Source organism: Nycticebus coucang, chromosome 2 (genome assembly GCF_027406575.1).
Source record: "Nycticebus coucang isolate mNycCou1 chromosome 2, mNycCou1.pri, whole genome shotgun sequence".
Lineage (NCBI taxonomy): Eukaryota > Metazoa > Chordata > Mammalia > Primates > Lorisidae > Nycticebus > Nycticebus coucang.
The window spans coordinates 170,612,154-170,633,088 of record NC_069781.1 but is presented as its reverse complement, the minus strand read 5'-3'; the positions used below and the strand labels follow the sequence as shown (position 1 = coordinate 170,633,088).

General features: G+C 38.6%; 1 protein-coding gene and 1 non-coding gene across 2 annotated transcripts in view; one reads left to right on the top strand and one right to left on the bottom strand.

Moving 5' to 3' along the window:
• Positions 1-920: 920 nt before the first annotated feature.
• Positions 921-20,935, bottom strand: part of AP1G1 (adaptor related protein complex 1 subunit gamma 1) — a 96,554-nt gene continuing 76,539 nt past the window's right edge. The window contains exons 14-23 of the mRNA XM_053606296.1: positions 20,044-20,166; positions 19,767-19,856; positions 19,217-19,344; positions 17,502-17,606; positions 15,814-15,955; positions 15,494-15,620; positions 9,676-9,783; positions 9,397-9,557; positions 6,486-6,584; positions 921-5,064 (exon numbers count right to left, since the gene is read on the bottom strand). Of these exons, the coding sequence (XP_053462271.1) occupies positions 4,963-5,064; positions 6,486-6,584; positions 9,397-9,557; positions 9,676-9,783; positions 15,494-15,620; positions 15,814-15,955; positions 17,502-17,606; positions 19,217-19,344; positions 19,767-19,856; positions 20,044-20,166 (1,185 nt within the window). The 3' untranslated portion in view covers positions 921-4,962. The remainder of the gene's footprint in view (positions 5,065-6,485; positions 6,585-9,396; positions 9,558-9,675; positions 9,784-15,493; positions 15,621-15,813; positions 15,956-17,501; positions 17,607-19,216; positions 19,345-19,766; positions 19,857-20,043; positions 20,167-20,935) is intronic.
• LOC128579962 (U6 spliceosomal RNA) lies at positions 8,754-8,860 on the top strand. The gene has a single exon (XR_008378329.1). It is a non-coding gene; the product is annotated as a U6 spliceosomal RNA (small nuclear RNA).

Genomic DNA, 20,935 nt, shown 5'->3' with positions numbered 1-20,935 from the left:
ATTTACCTTGCTTCAAGGTTTGAAGACATTTTTTCCTTGAACATTTGTTTTTCCCAATATGGAAACAATTGAACTGGAGGGAGGACCCAGCATAGAAAACCTTTAAAAATGGTAAAAATTCATTTGGTCTTTCTGGATTGAAGTTCAAATCTAAGTACTATTTCTTGCATTGTTAAGTTCATGCCTGGAATCTGTTACTGGCTAAATTTTCTGTTGTAGCTTTTATATATTCATCTAATTACATAAGATGAAGGTGACAACTAATGTTAGTATCAGAAATAAAGATGAACTTTAAGCCGTATATAAGGAAAGGTTATAGAAATGTTACTTATCAAAAAGTACCAAAGGGCAATGCTGCATAAACTAGATTATTGCCAAGGCCTACACCCTTCTCCTTTTCAATCAGGGGACTATCACACCCTCCTCCCTCTCAATCAAAAGAAGTGTCAGGGATCATCAAAGTAAAAGAAAAGCTAAAGCTTCCCATTTCCCAAAAATTATTTATATATAAAAAGAGTTCGTATAACATAGACCAAAATATAACTCATTTTGGCTGGTCAAGCCTTCCTTGCCCCAGTCACAGATGTGCTTGAACAATTCACAAAAAGAAGCTTATAACTAAAACCCATGATCACCCTTAACTACATTTCATCTTGATATTTCTTTGCCTTGTTTGAGAATTCAACTGTGTAGAAAGGATAAACATGGAAGTAATCATATTTTAGTTAAAATTTCCGATTGAGCTTAAGACTTTTTCACTGTCTGTAACACCTCTAAGTTTTTTAGTTGTTCCGATTCCTCTCTTGGTGCGATTTCTGTGCAAAAGTCCCATTAACGGGTCAATGAGTTTAGTTCAAACTCTGGAATAAGAATTCATCCAAGGCTTCTTCTAATCCACTTGTAAGAAGCAAGGAAGCAAATTTTAAATCATTGAGTATTGACTTTTTATTATTAGTCACTGTTCATAATTTGTTTCAACCAAAAGACAATACACACAGAATTCTAATGCATCCCATGTCAATGTTTACATCCATTTTAATTCCTCACTCGCGTCTAAGACTTATCATTTAATTTTAAATTTTTTTTTTACATCTCAAAAATATGTCTGCAATAATTAGAACTTCATTAGCTGTCCCACATGGAAACAGCCTTTTAATATTTTTACAGTAAAGAAGATGTGGTGGGGCTTAATGAAAATGTAACTTACAACATTAGGAAAGAAAAGGGACTTTACAGGAACACAGTGGGAATTCACAAAGGAAAGAATTCAGCTCTTTCCCATGAAGCCCCCCAAAAGAAAACAAAAACAAAACACAAAGCTCAACTGCAGGTTCTTTTAAAAAACAAACAAAAAACTCTGATGCTCCATCTTGGAAGCCAGTATCAGCCTCATGGAAGTTTGCAAATCAACTGTGCAAGCTGCTTCAGCATTTTCTTCTGTTTAAGTGTTCCAGGTCCTAAAACCTTGTTGACGGGACCCACTCACTGCTATTGCTGGAAAAAAAGTTATTCACTTCCAGTTCTACAAGCAGCCCCACCCACCCAAGCCAAAGCTGGTCAAAAGTGTTTTACTTAAACTTCAGGACTTTCTGAACAATTCATTCCTCAACGATCCTCCCTACTCCCAAATTCATGAATACACAAGACATGTAAAACCACTCCCCAACCACAAAGTTTGTGAATGCTCTCAGTTTAGGACACTGTGGTTAAAATACATTCGCTAGAAAAAATTACACACATTCAACTCCTTTTCCCCAGTTCTCATGGCCCAAATATTTTCCAAAGCAGAAATTAATGAACTTGAACCTCAAAAGCAGTATTTCCTAATTTCCAACTTCTAAAAGGACATAAAAATGGAAAGCATGTTATAGAGGAGATGAAAATATTCAAACCATTAGTGTTGGACGGTTTTAAAATTCTATTTTCATATATGAATGGGAGAAACAAGGGGCACAAACCACACCTTTAACCTACCAAGAGGTAAGAATCCCCTCCCAAATGTTACATTGAGGAATGTTTCTTTACATGAGAAAGGCGTTACAATTAACAGATGATCACTATACACAGCATAAAACTTCCATGACTGTCCAAACCACCTCATGGTAACAGCACCAAAACATTGTGGGAGAAGCTTCTCAGGGAAAGCACCCTTCCTACAGTTTTTTGATTCTCCCTTAGGATTACACCAGGGATGGGAGGGAAGAGAGGATATAAACTACTGTTCGAGAGGAAAATAATGAGGTACGAGTGTATCTGAAATTGCAAAGTAGGGTCAAAGTGTGAGGGCTCACTGCTTACCACTCTGAGGTTATTAAAACAGCCATGGAAATTGCTCTTTTCTCACAATGGCTCTTAAGTTGTAAATCCAAATTTGCTCCCCAATGACTGGTTATACTTGGGAAAGAAATTACTGAAATGTCCAAGTGTTCACAGAAACTACAGAGATTTCTCCTTTTCCCTGCAAGGCCAAGTGAGAACAAATTCTGATCCTAGAAACTAAGGCACACTGAAGCTTTCAAAATCGTTTGAAACAGTCTTCACAACCATCAGTATCCTAGGCAGTTATTTGGCTGCTAGCCTTTCAATATGGACTCGGGTTCAGTTTCCAAAATCAACTCATATTATACACAGCACCCTTTGTGTTAAGGCCAGGATATTTTACTCCTCCTAGGCAAAGCTATGGATGATCATAAACTCTACCTCAAAGCTATGATCACCCAAGGAGATGCTTTGCCAGCAGGGTAGACCCTCCCTCTCCAGCTCCATTATTTAGCTAGCACTACCATCTTATAGCATGGTCTTGAGCAGATTCCTTCAGAGATTCAACTCAGTTCAAATAAAAAACCTGAGCTGGTTAACTACAAATGTAAGAAAGAAAATAAAGCCTCTACACAAAGAGGAATGTTAAGACAAATTCTATTCAAGAAATCCACCAACATTATGTTAATCCTATCATGTTTCACAGCATTAAGTATCTATCCAATGAAATCAGTCTGCAAAGAACTCTTACAGGCTACTTTGCATTGCACAGGCAGAGCAGTTTGAAATGCACACTAGTCCATACTTACTCCACACTTTCTTTACTGAAAACCATGCAGGAGATACATATCCTGTTTTTAACTCAGTCAACCATTTAACCAGTGGAGTTAAGTTTTAGCAGATCTTGCTCTTATATACTAATAAGACCCAAAAAATTCCCCTTTGCAGCCTTTAGTTCAACTGCAGTTTGTCAAAGGTCAGGAGTAGTCTAGCATCTGATACAGAGCTAGATTTGACAAGACACTGAAGATTTTAAGTAAAGGCTTGGTGAAATGAAGTGGGAAGGGTATTTGCATCCAGGTTTAAGATTGAAGCCAATGTAGTAATTATACTGTACCCAATACAGTAACAATTGCAAACATTTTAAGGGCCTCGTTTTTTTTCTTTATTCTTTAGTATTTAAGACATGGTGCCTGTATACTCGAACGTACAAAGTACATTCAATATGTACCACAGGAGAGTCACCTTTACCTCATTCTAAGAACTCAATTTTAAGGTTTGGTAACATCAGGGTCCTTTCTACAAAGCACTCAGCACTCTCTCTACTTTAAAAAGCTCAAGTCTTTGATGTGGATATTCATGACATTGGTCTCATTCCAAGACCAATTTCTCAGACTCAGGAAAGGACATCCCTACCCTATGGTGTCTGTAAGACTTCCTCTGACATAGGGGCAAGGAAGCTACAAGGCTTCATTTCAACACCATAAAGTACAATATAGGAAAGACTTCTTTAACCGTGTGGTCTTTATTTCAGTGCCAGTGTTACAGATACAACACAAATGTTCCAGTTAGAAGAAGGAATCCAAACGGAATGCCAAGGTCCAAGCCAGGCTCAGGAAATAAAAAGGGAAATTTGGAGTAATGGATAAGATGACTCCAATATGCTCCAGGATGAGTCTGGTACTTACTCTTCCTATGGGCAAAGGTGCTTTTTTAAAGGAGTCTAAACTTTAAAATGGGAACTCCTCTTTCCGCCCATTTCACCACAGTTCAAACAGGCAAGTTGCAGGTTTAGGAGAAAGTTTAAAATTTGTGGTGGGAATAGGGCCATTAATAATTATTAATACACCTTTTAGAAGGTGTCCTCTTTGCACTTTAGGAGGAATCAATTTTGAAAATCATGAAGAGTATTCATGACTACAGCTAAAGAATGAAGAGAAAGGGGAGCTGGAAGAACCTTGGTAATATAGAGCACCATATCCTTCATCCCAAATCTCAACAAAAGCTTTCTTAACTGCATCTGTCCAGTGTTTACAAATAACCTCCCAAGGTCTGACCAGTTTCTGATAACAAACATACATACATACATGTGTGTCTGTGTGTATACAGCAATGCACAGAAAAGGCTACCAGGAGCCTAATGCCTCTTTCAAATAGTGGGGGAACCAGTAGAAAAAGGCAGGGCTCCCTAATGTCCACTGTTACATTTCCATTCTGAATGCCAGATGTAAAAAGTGCCTGAAGATGGTAACCCAGCTAGTGAGGAATAAATACCCCACCTTGCCCAGTCCACAGAGAAACAACGGTAGAAAGAAGGGGCAACTCTTTGCTGCAGAGACAAAGTGAGTGTTTTCTCGCCATGAATTCCAGTCCTCTCCTCCAGACCAGCTGTTTATTTCCTCAGGGGCCCAAGGAATGTTGATTCTGGCTGTAAATTTGGCAGGGGTGGAGAAGTACGGAAAAGGGAGAAGAAGAAGAAGAGTGCAAAGTAGCCTCCAGAAGCAGCCAGCCTCAACAGTGGAGGAGAGGATATTAGTCTTTAACAATGCTTCAAGGTCAGCAATAACTTTAGGAAAATCCTCCTCAGCAGTTCTCTTCAGCTCCTCATGCCCATGGTACAATTGGGGGGACTTGCCAGCAATCACAACCTCTTCTCAGAGTTCCTTTGATTGAGTGGGATAAGAATGAGAATGGTGCCAGACCCTCATTGCCAGGACTGAGGGGGAAAGTTGTTGACCTCTGCTAGATCTTGCATTGCTGAGCCCTTGTGATTATATGTAAGCTTGATCCGCATTCGCAGCTGTTGCTGTAAAGGAAAAGAGAATCACAAATTATTTACTGAAATAAAATCTCCGGAATCTGTCCAGTCTACAAATAGACTTTTAATCTGAGGAGTCAATAACTTACTTTAAAGCAAAGCTTTCTCTTAAAATGACTCTCAGGCAAACAACAACAAAAAAACACCTAGGACTCTAGCTTTGAGCCAAGGGGCCAACGTCATGCTGTCAAGTAAAGAAAGTAAAGAAAGTGCATCCTAGAACACCATTAAAAGGACAGAACCACTTAGTAACATTTTCCTAGTAACATTTGCTGAGTACTTTTCAAAAAGATTCAACCCTTGTATCCAAGTCTCTTGAAAAAGAAAATAATCACATACTCATCTTATGCTCTTTCTATATTCGAGAATACCATTTTTTGTTGCAAAACCTATAGCAAATGTGAATGTCAACTTGTTTTGTTCCCAAGGCATAAAAGAAAAGTTAACTCACAGGTAAAACAGTAGTTTTAAGAGAACTTGTTTATTCACTATTTCACATACTGAAATATTTGACACATTTCACAAACTTGACACATTTCAAATATTAACACACTAAGACAATTTTTACTCTCTGTATCGGATGGTCAGAGGAATTTGTGCTTGTGCTATAGGCAGAGGCACAAAGTACAGTGGACAGCACAGGAAAGGTCATGTTAAAGAGGAAGAAATTATATGGTATTTATAAGGAACTGGCAGAGATCTTCCAAGGTGAAGAAATCCTTTGAACCATTTTCTTTTCTTATTTTTTTTTGTAGCAGAGTTTCACTTCGTCACCCTTAGTAGAGTGCCGTGGCATCATAACTCACAGCAACCTCAAACTCTTGGGTTCAACAGTTCTCTTGATTCTCTTGCTTTAGCCTCCCAAGTGGCTGAGACTACAAACGCCACCACAGTGCCCGGCTTTTTTCTTTGAACCATTTTCAAAAACTGTTAGAAAACCAATGGATTCCTACTAGGTAGAATCCATTTACGTCTTTGAGAAGATAAAAATAATGCTTAATTTCAGTGTCTAAAGCTATTTTTCATGGGGCTGCTTCATTTAAAATGCTTTCACTTTTGGTATCCATACTTAATAATTACAGTAGTAAATGTAGATATTTGACTAAATAAATGCTCTTAACTCAAATTTCAACTTCACAGATTAAACTATCTAAGCTCTTCCCTTGCAACACTCCCCCAACTAGACCTGTAATCCTCTAAATAAAGAATTTTTTAAATTACATTTTAATAAGGTGCCACTAAGTCATTTGATGTCTTTGGGTTCCATCTATAAAAGAACAAGGAAGTCAGAGCAGGCATTTTCATTGATCTCTCTGAGTCAGAAAAAACCCAGAGAAATAAAGCACAATTTCATTTCAGGAATTATGCTTACACCTTGCTCACATATTGGCTACAAACGTGCTACTCACCTTCTGTGGGTTCAGAACTTTAATGACTTGTGTGATGGTCCCCGTATTAAATGCTGGGACAACGCTGCTGCTGGGAGACAGAAGCTGCAGCTGAAATGTCTAGGGGGATAAAGGGCACTCTTCAGAAAAAGTGATACACAATACCGTGTTAGAGATGTCAAAAGATAAAAATGTTACGACACCCAGATGATGGTTCAGATAACAGAATTTATCTACTACTAAGTTTTGCCTACCATTTATTTTCCACATTATCAGCAATTCATACTATGTGGGCTGTCACTCACAGTACTGGTAAAAATCCATTGTTAGGTCTCTTGAAATGAGCTACTCTCCCCTTTCTAGCAGAAGGAATTTTAGCCTACCTCTTTTTGAAAGCTGACCAATTCTTTTTTTTTTTTGGCCGGGGCTGGGTTTGAACCCGCCACCTCCAGCATATGGGACCGGCACCCTACTCCTTGAGCTACAGGCACCGCCCGCTGACCAATTCTTATTCTGGCAACTTAACAGAACTGACCAACTATGCAAGTAAAAACTGGGTGCTGGTGGCTTAAAAAAAAGCCAGAAAGAAGCCAAGAGAAAAGCTTTCCAAAAATAACAAACCAATATACTATACTGTTCACCAACTGTAAGCCTTTACGCTTTTGTGTGATTAGATGACTAGGACCCAGGGACTTAAACTTTTGTTTTTTAAAACCTGCATAATCTGGAACATTTTAAGGCCTCCCTCTACATGACAGCAAAGGCTTGAAAGAGCCAGCCTGTTAATATGTAAGTGGAACACATCCAGATCACTCCATTGGGACACAAGGTCCACATACAGAAAAAGGATGTGCAAAACTAGCGTGTACATTGAAAGACCCAGATAGCCAAACACCGTGATGTTTTCAATGTTGGTGGGGTTTGTTTGTTTATAGGATGGGTGATGAAAAGTGCTATAAGCAAACAAAGTAAACCATACTATACCATGTAAATATTCTATATACTAGAATAGGAAAAAAATCTTCCCTGTAGATAGATTAGACTCTAAAATATTTAAGGAAAAGAGAAAGAGAGAAGATAGACCAATCTTCTCTAAGGCCAAAAATTGTAAGAGTAAAGACTCAATCTCAATGTACAGATTTATTATATGGGGTCTTATTCATAATTCTACTGCTAAGATAAATTTTGTAAGCTAAAATACTATTTATTATTACTATATTTCATTAAATGTAAGATACTATCAATAATAACTCACACCATTAATTTAGGTACCATTAAGAAAGAAAACTAGGCTGCTCATTAAAATATGACAAGGTATCAATTTAAAAATGCACCTCAATTTCAGATTCATTAAAAAGTGAAAACAGTACATAGCAGAACCTATGAAATAAGACCTTTTGAAGTTCAAACTACAACATCATATTGCATCACACAGTACATCACCAAGAGTAAGGCCATGCATTAGTAGCAGAGGTGGTAAGTTGCTAGACAACAGCCTCAAGTAAGAAGTCTAAGTTGCAGCAGCTAACATTTACTGGGCATGAAACACACAAAAAGTGCTTAAAATAGTGCCTAGCACAAAAAGACTCATTTATTCCTCAAAGCAACCCTACGAAGTAGCTATCACCAACCCCTCTGCAAGTGAAGAAACTAAACTACAGAGCTTAAATAACTTTCTTCATATCATACAATTAGTATTGAAATCCAAACAGAATGGGTCTAGAGTTCATTAGTTGTTCTTAAACACTTGTCAATACTGTTTCTAAAACATCTACATGACTCTGGCTTCTAAAACTGTAAGCAAAGAAGGCTGCAGTGTTGGCAGTAACCACAAATAAAACATCTTCACTTTCCAAAAGTTTACCGTCTGAATGTCTGTCATATTTCACATGTCACTGCAAAGATTAGGTTAGCTTAGTCTAAACCAGCAGTTGGCCAAGAATGGCCCAACACCTGTTTTTTTAAATAACATTTTATTGGAGTAGGTCATTCATTTACATACTGTTCACAGCTGTTTCTGTACTATAACAGCAGAAAAGACCATACAACTTAAAATACTATCTGGTCTTTTACAGAAAAGTTCTGCTCAACTCTTATTCTAAACTTTTCTTTATTTGAAACTTTTCATTATTCAAAATGAACATAAATACTCCATAAGCTAAGATTTGGTATAAACAAATCTCCATTCACAAAAACGAACAGTCATCGTATCAGTAGTAGACTGAACGTTAAAGAAAGATGAATGTTTTCTCTTATTTACACATGAAGAGAAAAAAATAAAATAAAACTGTGCTCGCTTCGGCAGCACATATACTAAAATTGGAACGATACAGAGAAGATTAGCATGGCCCCTGCGCAAGGATGACACGCAAATTCGTGAAGCGTTCCATATTTTAAAAAAATAAAAAAATAAAAAAAAATAAAAAAATAAAATAAAACTTACACATAAAGAGATAAAAAAAATTTCTTCTGATCTAGTGACTAGAAAACAATGCCAAATAGACTAGAACCTCATCTTAATTAACATTAGTTCTATGTCAAATCCTGTGTTTTTAGATTTTTACTACTATATTTACTGAAGAACAAGTTGTCCTCAAAACTCTGAGCATTAAGTGAGCAACATGTAGAATTCTGCTCTATTATTTTTTTTAATTTTATGAATGTCATATATCCATTGGATCTCACTATACTACTATTAGAATTTCCTTTCTTTATTATATAATACTGTTAAGAATATTTGTGACCAAGTAAGCATTATTCACCAAAAATGACATGTTATAATGAACCATAATGGCTATATTATTGTTGGTTTGAGTTAAATCTACAAATTCAATCTCTAAACATCAAGAGATACCCTTTACCAAATTCATGAAAAAAAAAAATCAGCCAATCTTTAATCAAAGGCAAAAAGGCAAAGAAAACATCATAATACCTTTGGTACTGCAGCCTGGAAAACAAAGTCCGTCATGTCTAGTTCTGTGCTGTTAGAGGCCTGTATCGTTATCACTGTGACGCTGGGGTTGGTATTTGACCGTTCAAAGGTGAATTCTATCTTCAAGCCATTTTTACTATATGCTGTGATGGAGGGGATGCCTGGAAAGTACCGGAAGATCAGTCTTATTGCAGTGAGCCTAATGCTTGCAGAATTATTACTTCCTTTCCTCGACAACCAGCTCAACCCCATGCAATGACGTAACAACAGTAAACATACCTGCAGCAATGTCATTGAAGAGAGGCTGTGATGAAAGCCCATCCAACAAGAAGGAGGACTGGGATATCTGTGGGACTGGGGCAGGGGTAGGAGCAGTAGCTGGAGAACCTAAAGGAAATATGCCAAAAGAAACCTTAAACAGTAGGACAAAGCTCAGAAAATATAGGAGAAAATCACTACAATGATCTGAGGTTAAGGAAAGGATTCCTTAAACAAGATGCAAAAAGCATGACCATAAAAGCAAAGAACTAAAAATTCAAATACTTTAAAATGAGCAACTTCTGTTCAGTATTAAAAAATACTGTTAAGGGGCGGCGCCTGTGGGTCAAAGGGGTAGGGCACCGGCCCCATATGCCGGAGGTGGCGGGTTGAAACCCAGCCCTGGCCAGAAACTACAAACAAATAAACAAACAAAAAATACTGTTAAGGAAAAAAGGAAAAGATACAATAGGCAGAAAATGTCTGCTACATATAATGACCAGATAAGTATCCAGGTCATAAATACCTTATGTAAATCAGTAAGAAAAAGATAACCTAATTAAAAAATAACAAGATACAGAAGAAGTAATTCAAAGAAGAAGAAACGTTTTATAAAAGAATCTTACAAAAATATGTTCAATCTTACCAGTAACGATGGAAATGGAATTTAGAACAACAATGAGGCTATTACTTCCTATCTATCAGAATGGTAAAAATTTCAATGTCTGATAATTTCAGATCCTGGTAAGACTATAGAAAAATGGGGACTTTAAAGCTCTGCTGTATGAATGTAAGCTGGTATATCCTTAAACAAAGGATCCTTAATCTTAACACTAATGGTATGATTGGGTTCCTAATTCTTTGTTGTGGAGGGCTGCCTTTTGAATTGTGGGATGTTAAGCAGCACCCCTGGCTTTTATGCAGTAGTTGACAGCATCCTCCCAGTTGTAACAACCAAAAATATCTTCAGACACTGCCAATCTTGGAGGGCAAAATCTTCCCCAGTTAAGAAACTACCTTTCTTAGGAATACTTTTAAATTAATTCTAGCATATGGGCTCAGCTCCTGTAGCACAGTGGTTACGGCATCAGCCACATACACGGAGGGTGGCTGGTTTAAACCTGGCCTGGGGCCTGCTAAACAACGATGACAACTGCAACAAAAAATAGCTGGGTGTTGTGGTGGGCGCCCGTAGTCCCAGCTACTTGGGAGGCTGAGGCAAGAGAATTGCTTAAGCCCAAGAGTTTGAGGTTGCTGTGAGCTGTGACGCCACAATACTCTACCGAGGGCAACATAGTAAGACTGTCTCAAAAAAAAAAAATTAATTCTAGCATACGTACACAGGGAGACACACATTCACAGCAAGATCATTTCCAACAGAGAAATACTAAAAGCAACCAAAATATCCATCATCAGGATAATGGATAAGTAAATTGTGATGTATTGATACAATAAAATATTATATATCTACAATAGTAAAAATGTGAGTTTACTAGAAATACACTCAACATGAGTGTATTCATGGGTTATTCATGAATTATTTTCATAGAAATAATGTTTAGCAAAAAAGCAAAGTACCAAAAAGAACACATTCAGTTGGATACCATTTCTAAAAAGGCAAAATACTGGCAAAACAACACTACACACAGTTCAAGAAATGCACAGAAATGGTAAACAATTTTAAACAGCCGATACTTCTGGATCAAGAGGGAGTAGGATGAAAGGGAATAAACTAGAATAACTTTTAATAACATTTTGTTTTACAAAGTAGGCCAATGAAGACATTTATTAAATTTTGTAGATGTTAAATATTGCATAATAAAATTTAAATACATACACATCGCAGGAAGGGTGTTATGAAGTGGGGTGAAGGAAAAATCATCAGATTACCATTTTTATTTGACCCTTGCAAATAAGAGTTGAGAGTCAGACAATAGAAGGCAAATCATAGAGCATAAGAGAACTCAAGATTCTAAGCAGCAACGTAAGAAAATTCAGTAAAAAAGACAATGCATTTTATATTGAAAGCGATTTCAAATCACTTATGAAAATATGCCATTTTAAAAAGGAACACAATGAAATAAAGGAAAGCTGGAATGTACTTTCTAGAGAGATACTAAGGAACACTAGAAAAACAAATGACATACTAAAAATTAGCAAATAGGCTTGGCGCCCATAGCTCAGTGAGTAGGGCGCTGGCCACATACACTGAAGCTGGTGGGCTCAAGCCCCACCCAGGCCTGCTAAACAACAGTGACAACTGCAGCAAAATATAGCCGGGCACTGTAGTGGGCACTTGAAGTCCCAGCTACTTGGCAGGCTGAGGGAAGAGAATCACTTAAGTCCAAGAGGTTTTTTTTTTTTTTTTTGCAGTTCTTGCCCAAGGCCTGGTTTGAACCCAGCACCTCTGGTATATGGGGCCAGTGCCCTACTCCTTTGAGCCACAGGCGCTGCCCTAAGCCCAAGAGTTTGACGTTGCTGCGAGCTGTGACACCATGGCACTCTACCCAGAGGAACATAGTGAGACTCTGTCTCTAAAAAATAAAAATAAATAAATAAATATAAAAATTAGCAAAGAAACCAGAAATTAGGCCAGTCGTGGTGGCTCACGCCTGTAATCCTAGCACTCTGGGAGGCCGAGAAGGGTGGATTGCCTGAGCTCACAAGTTCAAGCCAGAGCAAGACCTTGCCTCTAAAAATAGCCGGGCATTGTGGTAGACACCTGTAGTCCCAGCTACTCGGGAAGCTGAGGCAAGAGAACAGCCTGAGTCCAAGAGTTGGAGGTTGCTGTGAGCTATTACACCATGACACTCCACCACTCTACTGAGGGTGACAAAGTGAGACTCTGTCTCAAAAAAAAAAAAAAAAACAAGAAAGAAAGAAACCAGAAATGTAGACATTAGCTAAGCAAAGCAAAAGAAGCTAAAACAAATGTAAACACCACAGATTATGCAGTCAAGTAGATTACCCATGAAGCATATAAAGAAATATTCATATAGTTCTCCTGGTTTTTCTAAATCTAAGCTAGGAATTTTTGCACCTATTCCCACTTTCAAAACAAGGTTAGAAATATGTTCTCATGAAAAAGCAGAGGCTACCCAAGATACATAGACAGCATGTGGGTCCCCAACTCTCTCAAATTTTACCTTTTTATCATATAAAATTATAATAAGGTAGATTTGAGGAACAGGAAATCACTGCTCCAAACTCTCTTAAAACATATGCTAAATCTAATTCTAAAAGTCCACTGACTTAAATTACTGCACAAGAGGAATAAAACTATAATGATGAACTGAAGAATCTACAATTCAAAATTTTTAAACTTAAAACTAGCCAGGCACTGTGGCAGGCACCTATAGTCCAAGCTGCCCAGGAGGCTGAGAGGCAAAAGGATTGCTTGAGCTAAGAGTTTAAAGTTACTGTGAGCTAGGCAGATACGACAGCATTCTACCCAGGGTGACAAAGCAAGATTCTGTCTCAAAATAAATAAAAATAAAAATAAAAATTGAACCTTAAAACTGCCGGGCACAATGGCTTATGCCTATAATCCTAGCACTGTAGCAGGCTGAGGCCAGTGAATTGCTTGAGCTCAGGAGTTTGAAGATTACTCAAGCCCAAGAGTTTTAGGTTGCCATGAGCTAAGATGATGCCATGGCACTCTACCTAGAGCAACAGAATGAGAGGCTGTGTTTCACCAAAAAAAAAAAAGAGAGAGAGAGAGAAAATGGAAGAACATGTTTACAACACTTTATGAATAAAGAAAGAAAAGTCGGCTTTTAAACGTTTCAGTTTTGCTTTTATGTTTAATACTAGGACAACAAGAAAAAACAAAAATTAAACAAAATTTTAAGACCACATGATAAATGAGTTAACCACGCAAAAAGAATGTTCAAAAAGGAAATTCACCTATTATGTAAATATTAAAAATTCATAGTGATTGAAAAAATATTTTAAATATAGTTGGGCCAATTGTTTACCTTACAGTGCTTTTTTTTTTTTTTTTTAATTGCTGGGGAAATATTTTTTTGTTGCAGTTTGGCCGGGGCTGGGTTTGAACCTGCCACCCTCAGTATAGGGGGCCGGCGCCTTTCTGAGCCACAGGTCCACCCCACCCTAATTTTAAAAGGTGAAAGATATATACCATCTAAAGAGAAACCAGAGTATGAATCACCCAAATTTTAACCAGATTCAGAAAGACTAGTCTATGCAAATAATCCACAGTAAGGACAGATTGATGGAATATTTATTGAAGCAACTAAGAAAAATCTAGAAACAGACAAAATGCACAACAGTGAAGAAGTGAGTAAATAAACTTCCTGATAAAATTTTAAATAGCATCTAAAATTACAATTATGAAGACTGGCCGGGCGTGGTCACTCTTGCCGGTAATCCCAGCACTCTGGGAGGCTGAGGAGGGTAAATCACCTGCACTCAAGAGGTCAAAACCAGCCTGAGCAAGAGCGAGACCCCATCTGTACTGAAAACAGAAAAGTGGCTCGGCGCCTGTGGCTCAAGTGGCTAAGGCGCCAGCCACATAGACCTGAGCTGGCAGGTTCAAATCCAGTCTGGGCCCGCCAAACAACAATGATGGCTGCAACCAAAAAATAGCCAGGCGTTGTGGCGCCTGTAGTCCCAGCTATTTGGGAGGCAGAGGCAGGAGAATCACTTGAACCCAGGAGTTGGAGGTTGCTATGAGCTATGATGCCACGGCACTCTAAAATAAATAAAAATAAATAAAATAAAAATAGAAAAGTTAGCCAGGTGTAGTTGCAGGCACCTGTAGTTCCAGCTACTTGGGAGGATGAGGCAAAAGAACTGCTTGAGCCCAAGAGTTTGAGATTGCTGTGAGTTATGGTGCCCCGGCACTCTACCCAGGGTGACTGAGTGAGACTCTATTTCAAAATAAATAAATAAACAAACAAATAAAATTATGTAGACTATGTACTAACATAAAAATACTAAAATGTTTATTGAAGTGTGCACTGTATTTTAACTATGGGGCTGCTTTTGCAGTTACCCAGCATACCTTTGGCATCTGAGGATTTATAAATGCCTCAAAAGTATATGACAATAACATTTTGAAATTTTCTTTAGACATAAATCCTAAACTCTGGGAGCCAATCATAGTGAGAATCTAACTAACCACCCAACACCCTTACCCCACTCTCTCCATGCAAGGTCATGTATGCTCTGCTCTCCATTATGCTTTTTTAAAGTTTCAGCTGTGCTTTATACTGCACCCTAGGATAGAAGTTACACACTAATGACACTTCTGAACTCAAGAGGGTCACAATACTGTTGAACCTATCAATTAAAATGTCTAGTACATATGAATAAAAACAAGAAAAAACATTCCCAAATGAAGTTATCTTTGAATATTTTGAGTGGTATCTCCTTTAGCTGCTTTAGTACCAGGAAGAGTAGGAGGGAAGAAACACAGAAGACAGATAGGAGGTTAGCATCTCCCCACAAATGGCCTATAGCTATTGAAAACCAACCACGAGTAGAAAAGAACCTACACAAAGTCACATCTTGGAACACTAAAAGCAGAAGTGACACAGGATATATTCTTGTCAAGCCTGAAAAAGAAAGTCTTTTCTATCTTAAAATAATATGAATAATTTATTATCCCAAGATTAAAAATTAGGCTTTAAAGAACCCTATGAAGATTTTTAGCTTGGCAGCTTACATCCCAGATGTTGTGAAGATTCAATTCTTGCTTCTCACTTAGCCTATCCCATGTTTGAATGATTCAGATGCTGGAAAGTCCGGTCAGTGTGATTTTTCCCCAAGGCCTCTATCCCTATCCAGGCATCAAATAGCTCCAGACTGGCCTCACCTGTAAGGTTGATGTCTCCCAGCAAATCAAGAAGTTCTCCACCAGCAGAAGCTGGTTTACTTGTAGGTGCAGTTGGAATAACAGGTGTTATGTCATTTCCTCCCAATAAATCCAATAAATCATTGGCCTAAACAAGGAAATAAGACCTCAATTCATTAGTTTTCTAATCTGCATCTAATGCACAGCTCTTTCAATACTTAAAAATAAGGAAGAGAATCAAAAATCAATCCAGGAACATTAAGGGAATCAACTAAGAGATAAGCTATAAGGGGCCACAAGATCATCAGAAGCCCCAGATAAGGGAGTGAGTGGAAGGCTACCTGGTTGGTGGGCTGTGGCCCAGAGGGTGGTGGTTTGGTCTCTAGTGGAGCTGGTTCTGTCTCTCCATTTGTCTGCACAATCTCAGTGGGGCCATTTGTGGTCACTTTTTCCATGACAGGCATTCTCTCAAGTAGGGCAGACCTAAAAGAATCTGAAGTGGTTAAATTCTAGGCAGTTAACCTAGACTCCCTATACAAAACAACCACTAACCTGTGTTGAAGCCAAACGTGGAGAACCATCAGCCATCCCCACCCAACACACATACAAAAACAGAAGGTGGATTACAAGAATACATGACCTAAATTCTTAGCTGGATTAAGGGCAGGCAAGAAACCTTGAATAAACAAACTGTACACCAAAATCCTGAAGCATGTATTTCAGTTGGTAGAGAGAGTAGGATGAAAGAAAGCTAAGTCAGTACATATTAATAGTCTTCAATCAAGAAGATACCGGAGAATAGAAGAAAAAAGATGACAAACACCAAAATGCTGAGAGTAATGGGATGTGAATGAGATTTCTTTTTTTTTTTTTTTTTGTAGAGACAGAGTCTCATTTTATGGCCCTCGGTAGAGTGCCGTGGCCTCACACAGCTCACAGCAACCTCCAACTCCTGGGCTTAAGCGATTCTCTTGCCTCAGCCTCCCGAGTAGCTGGGACTACAGGCGCCCGCCACAACGCCCGGCTATTTTTTGGTTGCAGTTTGGCCGGGGCCGGGTTTGAACCCGCCACCCTCGGTATATGGGGCCGGCGCCCTACCGACTGAGCCACAGGCGCCGCCCGAGATCATTTCTTTTGAAAAAATATAACTCCCACATCTTAATTTAAAAAAAAAATGAAAAATGCAGCAAACTTTCCATAACAAAGCATTACAAAAGGGGGAGTGAATGAAAAAAATTATTTTTTCCTTTTCTTTCTTTTTTTTTATTTGTTTGTTTGTTTTGGAGACAGTCTCACTTTCTTGCCTTCAGTAGAGTGCCATGGCATCATAGCTCACAACAACCTCAAACTCTTGGGCTCAAGTGTTTATCTTGCCTCAGTCTCCCAAGCAGCTGGGACTACAGACGCACACCACAAGACCTGGCTTTTCTTTTCTTTTTAAGAGAGGCTGTCTCACTCAGGCTCAGACTGGTCTCAAATCCATGAGCTCAGGCAATCTACATGCCTCAGCCTCCCAGAGTGCTAGGATTACAGGCTTGAGCCACTGCGCGTGGCCCTTCTTTCTTGATTTTCTTCTGTCACTGAGGCTGGAGTACAGTGCTGTGATGAAAGCTCACAGCAGCCTTGAACTCCTTGGCTCAAGCAATCTCCTGCCTCAATATCCTAAACAGTTGAGAGAAAGTGGGTGTGCCACCGTGCTTGGGCTGCTGCTGCTTTTTTTTTTTTTTTAGGCCTAGCTATGGTGCCCAAGCTGGTCTTGAACTCCTGGCCTCAAGCAATCCTCCTGCTTCAGTCCCCTGAATCACTAGAACAACAGGCACTCACCAATGGACCCAGCACAGTTATTTTACTCAGAAGCTAGGAAGTTTAGAAGATGGACAAAACAGAAGCAGCCACACAACTAAAACTAACCAGAGTTGTGGGGTGGCGTTCATTCCATAAAATGTAAGGAATGAGTCTCCGTTACAGACTATCGTAATTTATTCAGGATGCTAAGTACTACATGCATTGCTTAGTTTCTTTCACTCACCTCATGTGGTCATATTTCCTAAAAAGTGCATTATATTCTACTGCCCTCTGCTGGAGTTCCACATCAATGCTGCTTCCATAGATGGAAACCACTTTCTTAATTCGGCTACAGAATAAAGTAACAAATAAAAATCAAATACCCAAGAAAATTCATAAACAAGCACAGAGAACGTTTAAATCAGAGTTTCCTGGTTAAAATTTTATAATAAAATACTCATCTTTTCTTAATTTCCATAATTTTTCAAACAAAGCAACTTTATCTTCCTTCATTCATCCATTCCTCTGATATCTACCATTATATTATTCTCATTGTAACACCAGATTTTTGCCTGTTAAACACACCATAGCCTAAAATATGCTGGACAAAGTAGCACTTATTACTCTATGAGAAAAGAAATTTGTACTGTTCATTCTCTTCTTGTTTTTATCAACACAAAGCCAACAGCATTAAAATGCTGACCTCAAATCCTAGATCATATGTTAAAGACTAAGGAAAAAATGCCATTTTTCCTAAGACTTTACATTAAAAAGTAAAGAAAAAGACTAAGAGAACCAAGTTTACCCTAGATATACTTGACTAGGAAACCAATCCCAAAATTGACTTTTATTCAAAATAAGAAAAAGAATTTAAATATTTAATCACCAAGACGTGATTTTATTCCTATCCAGACATCTCAAATACTATAATAAACCAAAACCCTTACATTATTGCAAACGAGTTCATGCTGATTTGACTTGGTCAATAACAGAATGTCCACCTGCTGTTCAGTCACAATGGATTCCTGAGTTACAAATCAAGTAACCCGAGTATGCACAGATGAACCAACTGTGTCTGATTAGTGACCCTGGAATCCACCAGAGTGAAAAAACTAACCTAAACACTCAAACTAAGGAGGGCAGACCAATTTACAGGTATCCTATTTTGATGCCGCATGCACTTACGAGACAAGGAACCAGCACCACCTTGCTGCATGACCGAATCACATCATGCCTCCTTGCATTTTCCTATCTTCCTCATAGTTGCTTTCCACCTATAAAACCCACTCCCAGACCCCAGCTTGGGGAGACAGATTTGAGCACTGCCTCCTGCCAGTCAATCTTGAACTAAAGCTTTTTTTTCTTTTCTCAAAAGCTAGTACCATACATAGTACAGTTACAAAACATCTGACTTACATACAACTTGCACTTACAAATGGAGGCTATGACAGTAAGTCACTGCAGTAAGTCACTGAGTTACAAGCACCCAGATGACGTACAACTTGCACTTACAAGCAGAGGCTATGACAGGTAATAGGTAAATGTACCTATTACAACTTATTTGCATGTACAAATTCAACTTAAAAAACAAATCTATCTCGGACTGCCTGTACTGGCTTCTATGTGTGTCAGGCTTTGGACCCATCATTCATAAAGGTACATGCACAATAATTTCTCCACTTAAAAAGCATGAGAGATCTAATTCTAAAAATAAAACTTCAGAATAATCTATGGCTTTCAGTAGAATGTGGGTTTAAAAGAAATACTAATAATCCAAGAAGGAATGGGAGCATGAGAGGGAGCAAAGTAGAGATGAAATAAAGATTTCATTACCATGAACTTATACTTGTGGGGCAATAAGTAAATGCAAATTTATTTTACTATTCTATTTTTGTCTATGTTTGAAATTTTTTTTAATTATAAAACAACCTGTTCCCACTACTTTTCATCAATACTCACTTTACAGTACAAGTGAATCTAGTAGAAAGCTTCATAATGGCAGTGAGGGCATAACCTCGTGTCACAGAGGTGGACATATTAGAGATTAGGACACTTTCTAAAATATCCAACACTTCATCCTCTGTTACCTGAGGAAGAGGGAGAAGCAGAAGAAAACATACAGAATGATGGTGAGATCAAACATCTAAATTTGATATCAAGTCAGAGGATGCCACCAGAAAGACAATCCTACTACTACAAAATTCTCGAATACAACCTGCACTTTGCTGTCTAGGCAGTTCCATCAATCACACTGGGTAGGCGGGGGCGGTAAAAAGGAGTGAAACATGATTACTGGGGGCTGAAAGGCATATTACAGTTTGAAGTGGCAGAAGTAAAGGAAGGGAACAAATGGCAGGTTTCCTAATAAAATTCCTAATAAAATAAAATTCCTAAATATTAATTTTTTAAAAGTTTTCAAGGAATCAATCTCAATTCCCCATTAAACACTAGTTTCTTATGACCACATACACTATTTTCCCACTCCTGAACCAACAGTGACAAGGAGTACCTGAATTGGCTCTTCTTCTTCACACTGGCCAGATACAAGAAGATCACCATATTCACCTATACACCATGCAGCGACTTGTACCAAAGGTTGCTGTCAAAAGAAAGCCACTATTTGTCAAGGACTTCAGTCCTTGACAGGTAATAATGCAAATCTAATAGATTATCTAATCATATAGGTCAAAACTGAGCTTACCTACAGTATTAGTAGTAAGTACATACTAAGAAAATAAAGGGTAATTTCCCCACCCCAAAAAGCAGAAAGGGAAATGAAGACTTACTTGAGAATAATCACCAAGAATTGCTTTGTACAAGCGCTGGACAGTATAGGCATGCATCTCTACGCTGTTGGTTATTAACTGGATCAAATTGGGAACTGCATCATCACGAACATAACTTCCTGCCTGAAAGGAAATACAGATAGTTACCAATAGAAACTCAAAACAATGAAAACAAGTGTTAGCTATTATTTTTTATTTTTTTATTTTTTTTTTGAGACAGAGCCTCAAGCTGTCGCCCTGGGTAGAGTGCCATGGCATCATAGCTCACTGCAACCTCAAACTCCTGGGCTCAAGCGAGTCTCCTGTCTCTGCCTCCCAAGTAGCTGGGACTACAGGCACCTGCCACAACGCCCGGCTATTTTTTGGTTGCAGCCATCATTGTTGTTTGGCGGGACCGGGCTGGATTAGAACCCGCCAGCTCAGGTGTATGTGGCTTTCACCTTAGCCGCTTGAGCCACGGGCGCTGAGCCAAGTGTTAGCTATTATTACTGTTGCTGTTAAAAAGAGATTACTACAAAATGCACTCAAAGACAAACTTGGTTCCGGTTTGGGGGTTCATAGCAGCTCAAACTTCAAAGTCTTACTTAAATATTTTAAGTTTCTAAATTTTATCAAAAAAATCTTTTTGTCCAAATGAGAAGTAAAATATAAAGACTTAAAATTTCAAAAATTCCTTTTCTTGGCACTGCGACCCATGATTGGCGCCCGCCTGGACCTCCGTAAGACCTGTGCCACAACCCGTAACCCGTCATCCGCACCCGCCCAGACCCTTTAAGACCTGAGCCGCAACCCGCGCCCACAGGGCCTCTGCACGCCTTGACCAGGAACTCCAGGAGCCGCGCAACCCCGTGTCCTCCCTCCTGTACCCTCCCTGCCTCCACACCGGCCAGCA